Source organism: Folsomia candida, unplaced genomic scaffold, assembly GCF_002217175.1.
Source record: "Folsomia candida strain VU population unplaced genomic scaffold, ASM221717v1 Fcan01_Sc005, whole genome shotgun sequence".
NCBI classification, from domain to species: Eukaryota; Metazoa; Arthropoda; class Collembola; order Entomobryomorpha; family Isotomidae; genus Folsomia; species Folsomia candida.
Window position 1 is genome coordinate 5,008,498 of NW_019091197.1, and position 10,424 is coordinate 5,018,921.

A 10,424-nucleotide genomic window follows, 5' to 3' on the forward strand; every position below is an offset into this window, starting at 1 on the left:
CAGCCATCCTGTGGAAATTGCAATAGGGAAGGCGATCCTGATGTGATTGACCCTCGCTGCGGCTCCGTTCAACATTGTATCTTCTCTTTGATGATCTTTGTTGGCACGAACCTCGATAATATATAAACTTCTGACCCGGAATTCCTTCAGATGATGATGCATTGCCCGGTCGTCGCTCCTTGCGGTCTTGATTACGGGGTTGATCACTAATCGTTAATACAACTAGCATCTTCCTCATAAAGGTCCCAATTAATGCATCCAATGCATCGTTTCTTTCGGAAGTGAAATATTTATTGTCACTCATTGTTCACAAAATTGTTGAGTTCGTGGCAATATTTCATTCAAATTAAAAGTTAACTCGTCTCCTCTTCCAGTATAGTTACCTGACTTTCTTCATATAATAGGCGCATAAGCTCATTAAATGTAATCACGCGTTTTTTAAATAACTTTTTAATAACTACAGACAACTGAGGATTATCGATCCCACGAATTGTTAATCTCACTGCTTCTCTTTCCGCTATTCTGCTAATGGGAAAGCTTACTAAGGTGTCTTTATATTTAAGATGCGCTCGTTTGATAAAGTCGTTCATGTGTTCACCTGGTTTAAATTTTAGTCCTTTGAACGTCTTCTTCAGGTGATTAATAATTGCTGGGTTGGGTTCGCGAAAATTCATTGTGGTTGAACTGGCAGCACTTACAGAGACTTGATTCACGCTCTGTAGAACACACCTTTATCTTTCATAATTTTAAAGTTTTTCATGAAGTCATCAATTTCCAAAGTATCAATTAATTGTTCAAATGTTAGCGCAGCTCCTGCTGATATCTCATTCTTGTGGTCACTGTTATGAAAAAAGAGAGACACAGACAGAGTGCTTCCTCCTCAGTGATGCAACTCAGAGGAAACTTATTTTTGGTGGTACAAAACAATAACTGAGCCCTTCTTAAATAAGTTTCTATTGGTTCTGCATATTCACGTTCTAGGTTTCTAAACTGCTGACGGATTTTGTCTCTAACATCCGAATTCATTGTCAATGTTTCACTTGCCTTAAAAACACACCGCACAAATGTCTAAACTTGGCGTCAGTTACTGGTCATCGAGATTGGTAGTACACCAACTATCACGCAAGAAGTTCAAGTCGCGATTAACGAATTTTATGTAGACTTGACATTAATTTTAATAATTCTGGGAACGAGGAAAAATTCGAGTCGCTAAATTGTGGATGATTTAACGCGTGGTGGCGTAATTTCGATACATATCTAACTGGCAACAAACTAATCACACTGTCGACTACCTGTTTCTCGTCGAACCACATTAATTTTGACATATCGACAAAGAACTGGAACTTATCTTTGACAAAGTCAATTTCACTCTGTCCGTACTTTGGAGGTCGAGTTATTAAAATCTTGTAAAACCGACGGGCATTTTCCTCCACAGGACGGTGATGACAAATGTGTGACATATTTCCTCACTACGCCAGTTAATTTCCGATACTACATAATTGTTGCTACCCTTGGTAAGAATTGGCACTGGCGTCTTACAATGCCCACTGGAGTTTCTTTAACTTGTTCATTTTCTGAGTCCTTAAGGCGCTCATCAGTCTCGCGTCTGCGGTATTCGTCCCTGGACAATATTTTACTGCCCCCACTAAAACTCGTTACATCCTCCCACACTTAGCTTACACCCCATAACTCCACCTCATGTATTGGTCCCCGCTCTTCTCGTATTTTGAGAAAGCACCCTGGTGTGAATACCACTGTCAGATGTGAGCTACGGGGGGTGAGGATGATGATGATGGTAGCGGTTGAGAGAGATGCGGAATAACTGTTGACTCTACGAGTTGCCAATGCAGAGTGATCTTTATTATACGGGGTGTGAGTATTATATACTGACAGAGCATCCTTCCTGGTTGTTGACAAACTTTGCTTTCAAATTCACAATTGCGACAGCATTGTCACGTAAATCTCACAGATGTATTTATCCTACATAAATACATTAGTTTTGATGGGGTTAGATGTGCATGATGAAATATGTGTACAACAACGTATTGAGTACATTTCTTATTCCTCCCATAATACAACAAATCCAATTCTTTTACTAGTAAGTTTCCGTGATTGCAGTTGACTTAAAACGTTTATGAAAATTGTTCCCTGATTTCACACTTAAACTTTGACTTTTAAACTTTCACACTTCAAGTAAATAAGGAATTTAACGAATAAAAACTACCAGTTTCACTTCCTTCCTTGCTTTCTTCTAATCATCATATTTATCATTACACTTAAAACCGAGACTTTGTAACTCAATCAAAACCTGTAATTCTGGTTTTTATTTATATGTATGTATACATATACATATATTTAAGCACGTACATATTAATAAATAACGTTATTTAGTAGTATCTGAAATTAATTATTCAATTACTAAAACTTATTAAATCGTACCTGGTAAGAAATTTCCATATATTTATGATTTTCCAGTTTTTTCCTCTTTACAGCAGATGGTAGAAAAATTTTATCTAGTTATGTATTTGACATTTTCTTTCTATCAAAATTCCTATCATATCATTACATAACAAGATATATGAAATCGAACCATATGCACCGATATGCTAACCAGAGGACAAAGTTTAATGTTGACAACCATTGATGTAAACTTTGTCCTCTATTAAAGTAAATATTTATGCATTTACAAAAATGCTGCATATTTCTCCCAATGCACATGATCGCTTGTTCCGTCTTCTCGGTTATGAATGTTTCACACCTGTAAACAGATCGACGAAAATCCTTTCAACCAAATCAATTTTAAATATACTAATATTTAGTAGTCAATCCACAACATCATTTAAATTTTAATACTACGGTCATGAAGATCTTACGTCAGCAAATAAACCATTCGTGTACATATGAAATCAACATGAACCTTCAGATACATCCTGAAAGTGTACTCAGAACAGAACAAAATACGGATATTCGACATAAATATTAGTTGGCCCGTCATTGGATTTGATTTTCTAAATCCACCTTGAAACATATTACTGTCAGCTTCATACATTGTGCAGAGGACTTCAGTTTAGTGCATGTTTAGATTTTAATCTAAAAAATAAAATGAGGACTATTATAACACTTTCTAAGTTGATTTATCCCATAGTCGTCGCCCTTTTTGCGTACCGCTCAACTTGTGAGGCGTCGAAAGTATGTGAATATTTACACAAATCTTTTTTAATGTTTGCCAATTAAAAATGCATAATTAGCGATTATTTAATATTTTGTAACTAAGGAAATTGTTCCTTGTGGAATCTGGAGTCCTAATTCAACCACTCCGCCCTGGGCGGCAACTTTATTGAGATATGGTGAAGACGGGAAGCTAACCGGAGTGGTTGCTGTCACTATAATTTCGCCAACCTTATTGCTAACGTGTAATTTATTGACTTACGAATTCTCATATATTTCAGTAGCATGATATATTTAAATGGTTTAATTTTAGCAAGGGTATCTTTCATAAGCCAAGATGATTCGCAGGGGCAGGTATGGTATAACCTCCCGAAGCATCATTATACCGTCGTCGTAGGAAGTGCCACGTGGGGTGGGGATGACGTGCATAGTAGAAGTCAGACTATCAAGGTAATACGACGAAATTATTGCCTAGTTAGTGTTCGATTTCTTGCACCTTTTCTACATTTTTTTGCACTTTAAAAAATGCAAGATACAAGAAATGCCAGAAATATGCACCAGTTAGCGGCTCACCAGTTAGCTGCTCACCAGTTATACAATACTTAATTATAGAGATTGTTCGCTAGATGACGGGTTTCTCTTGCATATCTTGTACTAGTGCAAGAAATTGGGCATCAAAAAACAATTTCCTGCATGTATTTTTTCACGTTACTCTTAAAATTATTAAATAGCTGATAACCATAAGACAAATAAACCCTCCAAACGAATATAAATAGGTAGCATCAGAGCCATTCAGAGCGATTCCAATTTCCTCTAACATTTCTCCATACATAACCTCATGGTTCTGAAGTCAAAAATATTGACGGCGTTAAAATCGTAGTGAAATTTCCTTTAAAATGACACCCCAAATGAAAATAAAGGTTAAGCTTAATTTTGGATCACACCCCCTTGCGCCGTAGGAGATGGTCCGATTGACCATGTTGACCCCATTTTCGAACTCGACCGAGAAATAAGAATTAGAAATGCAATGTCGAAAAGGGGGCTGGACTATGTTCTGGAGATATCCTGCTGACGGACGGACAAAATGATCATAATAAGCAGCTTACGCTACTTAATAATATTTATCTATGTATGTATGACTCGGAGTGCAACATATTTATTTATTTTATAAATTACGTAGTGATACATAGATATTTTGTAAATATGCATTCAGTTAATCTTTAAATGAACCTAAACAAACAAACACAATTATAATTTGTTACAGATAACGCACATAGCCTTGTTCCCCGTTAACAATACGTTTCAACCTTGGGGTATAATTCAAAACGTGGAAATGTTAATCCATCTGCAAACTCCAATTATTCCAACGGGAAAAATTTCACCGATTTGTTTGCCCCCCGAGTCTGGAAGTGTGGATCAATTTAATGCTATCCAACTAGAAAATGTGCACAAGTGCAAAATAGAGCTGGCCGGATGGAAGGACCGTGATGGAAATTTTGGTCAACTTAACCTCAGAGTACTGTCGACCTTAGAATGCCTTGAGTGGTGGAAACGTGAAGAAATTTCATATCATTATAAAAACAGATTTTGTGCTGTGATGGAACATGGTAAGTTTTTATATGCACCTAAATACGTACATATATGTAGCGGCTCTGTGGGTATCGTAAAAAAATATCTGAGTACTGTGAAAAATATTCGGGGCTTGCACGACCCTTGTAACTGTGGAATCGCAGAAAATACTGTAAATTTACAAAGGGTTAACTTAAAGACTTTTGTAAATAGGATTTTTTAATTCTCCATTTCTTGTGCATAACTATGGTGCTAAAAATTCTCCGACTTTTAGCTCTCACGAAATATTTTTTTACGAAAGAAAAACGTATCAACCTTGCGTATATTTACGAAGCTGTATTTACAAGCATAAAGTTTCGTAAATTTTGGTAAATTTACGCTATTTACGGCATTTTCCACAGTTACCAAGGTGACGTGAAAACCCTCATTTAGCCTTGTTTTGACACATTTTCTAAATCCACCCATGCTCGTTTGAATAACTTTTTTCTTTACAGACGATAAGCTCGGTACTCCATGTGTCACTCAAGATTTGGGCCCAACTAAAAAAATTAACGGGACTTACTACTTGATAGGACTAAGGAATATGTATTTTCCTTCAAATATAACTGGTTTATGCGACACTGATGCCATCTATTTTTTTATCAAATGGAAAAATAGAAATCTAAAATGGATCAGAAATAATCAAAGGTTTTATTTTTATTATTACTTGGTTTTCGAAATTTGCAGGGGTTTAGATATCTTGGCGATCGTTCTAAAATTTACACCTACACATATGTAACTTTTTAATTCTACAGATGTGGACCATACCAATTCACCTGTGGAAATGGGAATTGTATCCCATTACGCAAATTATGTGACTGGGTTTCAGACTGTGACGACGACACTGATGAAGATCAAGCTTATTGCGCAGTACATTACAAATGTCCTAGCAAGGATTTATTTTACTGCGGTCAAAGTTCGTCGCCTACTTGTATCCCAAACTCTAAAGTTAACGATGGCGTCATGGACTGTACATTTGGGAACGATGAGACAGAAGGTATGTACATACATAAATGCACATTCACAATTACCACAAATCCAACATTACCCCATTATTTGTCCACAGATCCCAAAACATCAGTTTATACAAAGACAATTTATTTTTTATCAACCTCTCTTGTCGGTATTCTCATCATATCGGCAATTATTGTAATATATTTGCGAAAAAGACTCCCTACAAAAATAAAGATTGAATCGCCCTGGAAGACAAACCCATCGCTGATCTGCTTAAACGAACTGGGTAACGGATCCTTCGGCAAAGTTTATCGAGCCAAAGACATCGCAGACGTTGATGACGATAACGAATATGCTGTAAAATGTTGCGATATTCGATTCGCAATGGGCCAATTTAATAAAGATTATTCCAGCAGCGACGAAGCTGGCAGTGCTCAGAATTCGTCCCATTTAACGAGCGAAATTCGAATTTTGCGCGAACTAACGTGCGACAACGTGGTGCGACTTTATGACTGTTGGGCAGAAACGGAAGAATGCAGTCAACAATTCCTGAACAGGTCTGGACTCGACAGACTTGTTAATGACAACAGAGAGTTGATGTCTTCAACTCAGTCCGTCAGCCCAAATTGCCCGTCAGGTTATATATTCATCAAAATGGAGCTGTGTTCCTTCACCTTGCAAGATTTCTTGGAAGAGGGGAAAATGTCCACTGACGGATTTGAATTTGCCGCCATTGCCACAGATATAGTAGCCGGGTTGGGATACATTCATGCCAAGGGGTACATCCACAGGGATTTGAAACCCAGCAACATTTTATGCAAAGTAGATTCACGTAGGGGACGCAACGTGTGGAAAATTGGGGATTTTGGCTTAACCATACAAATGGTGGACGAGTGGACGAGTGTAAGAACGTCGGGAATTGTGGGGACAATGATTTACGCTTGTCCGGAAATGGGAGCGGGTCAGAGTTACACCACAAAAGCGGACATGTTCAGCTTGGGATTGATTTTTATGGAAATAGGACAGTCTAATTGGAGCTCAGATGCGAAGATAAGGCGAGTATTCTTGAATTCGATACGCGGTGAGTTGGATGCCGAAAAACGATTAAGCCTTATTGAAAACAACTTGAGAAGCAATTGTCAAAATTTTGCAGTAATAATTAATCAGTTGTTGTGTCATAAGCCAAAGGCGAGGTTAAGCTGCATTCAGGTTGAAGCTAATTTGAAACGACTTGCAAATGCAGTCTAAATGACTGAAATATTTCGTAATTTAGCGAAATAAACATTAAGTTCTTGTACTCTTTATGCAAGAAAATCCTTTTGTTATTTATTAAGTATTTTGAAATTATTTTCATTTGCTTCGCAAATTTTCTCTTAAGTAATGCATGATTGCTATTTGTAATTAGGTTGTGATTTCAATTATACGACTCCATTGTAGTCAGTGTTTCGAGAAATTGCTCTTATAATTAGTAATTAGATATGTAAATACATAGATATATTTACATGTACATACAAGCTCATGGTCAGCGCTGTGATGATACTAAGGATCCGAAGTACTTTACTATTAATAAAAATATTTCTCTTGTATAATTCCACGAGAACACTAAATTCATCAGAAAACGTACTAAATACTCAAAGAATTCTAGTTTTCACAACTTTAAAAACGAAAATACGAACACATTTTGCATCATAAATATATTTTTTAATGACTTTAATTCAATTTTGCCAGAACAATAGTCAACAAATAAATTAATACGTATCCACCCACCCTTCGACCACTTCCCCCTCCCACATCCCTCGTGTATCTTTTCAGCACTAAATCCGTTCTTGATACCACGACGAAGACGGTATTCCCATCCTTTCCCACGGCAATATCGTGAGGGGCTTCAGACCCATTTACATCTTCTCCCAGTGGCGTTATGGGATATGACTTTATCACATTAGCACTTTCACTATTAATCTCAACCTCCACAAACTTTGCCCTCCCGGTGTCATCCGTCCCGTACGATACGTAAATCCGTCCAAACTTGGCGTCTGGATGGGGCGCGTGCGTCACTGCGAAGACCATCGGCATCCCGGAAGCTCCCAACTCTTGGTGATTCATTTCATACAAAAACGCTCCGGTAGAATTGAAACATTGAAGTCGAGAATTGTCTCTGTCAGCTACAAAGACTAAATATTCGGATGAATTTGAACTTGGCGCTAGTCCAACGGAATGCGTGATGTTAAAGGGTATTGGGTTGTAAGGGGTGTTGTACGACCCGGCGGAAAATTCAAATAGATAATTCCCATTCTTGTCAAACTTGACAATCCTACTGTTGCAGTAACCATCAGACACGAAGAAATCTCCACTTCCGGGAACAAGGGCAATGTCGGAAGGAGTGCAAAAGTGGGAGGCATCCTTTCCTGGGACAAATCTTTGTCCTAGGATGAGAATAGCGGCTTCGTTCCATGTCTTTGTGAGGGGGTCGTATTTAAACTAAAAATTGTAAAAAAATATTCACAAATTTATGTTCATATTCAAATTATTTTAATATCAATGTCCTGCAGAATTACATATGTGCATACGTTACATTATTAATAAAATAACGTGCCAAAAATGTTGTGAATCGCTTCATAATAATTTGTTACCCAATACTGTAAAAATACTTTATCAAAAAATTCAGTTCGTTAGACAGAAATTCTTCTATTCTCGTTCCGAGTAGATTTTTTTTAAGATAAACACGAAGTACATAGATATTTCCGTCTGGTATCGTAACTAACTCGGTACCACTTTTGTTATCGTGGACATAAAAATTATCAGATTATCACCTTAAAAACTTGATGAAGTCTTGAATCCGTTATGAAAATATCTCCATCATCTGTCACCGCAAGACCGTGTGGCCAAACGAACAAGCTTTTCCCCCAACTCCGTAATAGTTTTCCGGTCACAGAATCCACAATAAGAACAACGTCTTCCTCAATGGTCTGATTTACAGGCGCTCCGGGTGCCATTATTCCACTTCTGTGAAGTACGATTAAATTCCCCTCTGAATTTAGCACAATTCCAGAACCGTAAACTTTCATCTCCCTCACGGAAGAATGTGGCCACGTGGGATCCAATTGGTAGGACGCCACGGTTCTCGCAAAGATTGACACGACGAGTAGTAAGAAATTTAAATATATTTCCATTTTCGAAAATGAATTGGAAACTGAAAACTTTAATATAAAATTCTTAAAAAACGAAAACCTGAGTACTGTTACATATGTGACGTTATTGGAGTTGCAGTAAGAGATGAATAAGCACAGATTTGTATCTATTTTTAGTGTAGTGATTCAGAAGCAGGAGATAATAGATAGGTACCAATGTATATGTAAGCACAAGTTAGCTGTTGTGCTGGTTTGGATACCATTCATCATTTTCAGTGCAGATATAAGCAGATGACAGGATAATTGAGGTTGGTTAAATTGTAAATGATCCATAAATGTGTCACGCGTGGAAGCACAACAAATTGTACAACTGCTTATATTTACTAGATGTAATGCATGCATGTTTTTGTCATTATATATCCAGCAGCTCCTGGGCATAAAGTTTATTTGTCAACTATCTATGTATATGTACATACTTGTCGTTGTACTTGTACTATGCGCAAAAAGTTACGTATGTGTTTACATGTTGCTGAAAATCCTGACCATTCTAAATCATGCATTGTTGATGCATATAAGCAAATGCAATTTTATGTATAAGATGGTGTACTAGAGTTATTTCACAAAATCATGACTACGTGCACATGTTATCCAATGGGTTTACACTAAATAGATATGTAAACACCTTAGTAAATAGTACATACCACCTACCTATACAATAAAATTATAATACTTTCTTAGAATACGTTTTCGTAGGTATCAAAATGCTATAAAATATGGTCCTACAGGACATACATGTACATACCATGGTATGCACATACATACTGAGGATCACAGATCGTATTTGCACAGGTTTTAAAATTGACCTCAAACCTTCACTCGGCGTCCATGAATTTGTTTCGATTATTTAATACGTTCCTCAGACCTTTGGCTAGCCAGCCTATATCGCCGTTTTCACGAATTCATTAGTTTTCCTATATTTTGGAGAGCAATCTTCTTCAACTCCACCTTAAGGTTTTTCCGAAACACCAAAAAAAACTGGAGCTCGTCTGAGAAGAAGCTATGGTTTTAATAGTCTAAACCCGTTAAAAATCTAAAGGAGTAGCATCAGAACTTGTCACAGGTATCTGAGAGTTAGGAACAATTGCAATCCCTAGCTTTTGTTTTTACTCGGCTGCATACTGGGTCGTTTTCCCAGAGATTTTCGTTGTGAAGTTTGTTTTCGCGTGAACTTTGGCCTTTTTCTGACCTGTTTTTGAAGTTTGTTGTTGATGACGCTACTTACATGCAGCTGACATATTTTAACAACTTTTCCAATTTGAGTTTGGGTTAAAAGATTTTCCCACCTTGTCAGGGCGTCGATTTTTCGAAAAACGGTACACGAAAACTTTTTGGGGGGCTGCAACTTTACTGGGGATGCCAGTCCCGCTAATTTAGATATTGGTCTAATTAAAGCGGAACTAAGTTCACGATATGTTGAAGAACGAGTAACATTGCATCCGGATATGTTCTACTCCTCCACAATTTTCCCACGTGACAATTTTCCTTCGGAAAAATGCGGAAGGAGAT

General features: G+C 37.3%; 2 protein-coding genes across 2 annotated transcripts; one reads left to right on the top strand and one right to left on the bottom strand.

Moving 5' to 3' along the window:
• Positions 1–3,262: 3,262 nt before the first annotated feature.
• Positions 3,263–7,316, top strand: LOC110849829. The gene is made up of 6 exons (XM_035851980.1): positions 3,263–3,413; positions 3,482–3,618; positions 4,433–4,775; positions 5,232–5,424; positions 5,532–5,773; positions 5,843–7,316. Exons 3-6 carry the CDS (start codon positions 4,502–4,504, stop codon positions 6,976–6,978), a joined length of 1,845 nt encoding a protein of 614 aa, XP_035707873.1. The 5' UTR covers positions 3,263–3,413; positions 3,482–3,618; positions 4,433–4,501; the 3' UTR covers positions 6,979–7,316.
• Positions 7,142–9,017, bottom strand: LOC110849831 (peptidyl-glycine alpha-amidating monooxygenase B). The gene is made up of 2 exons (XM_022097284.2): positions 8,541–9,017; positions 7,142–8,208 (listed from the first exon to the last, which is right to left on the bottom strand). Exons 1-2 carry the CDS (start codon positions 8,898–8,900, stop codon positions 7,441–7,443), a joined length of 1,128 nt encoding a protein of 375 aa, XP_021952976.1. The 5' UTR covers positions 8,901–9,017; the 3' UTR covers positions 7,142–7,440.
• Between the last annotated feature and the right edge of the window lie 1,407 nt (positions 9,018–10,424).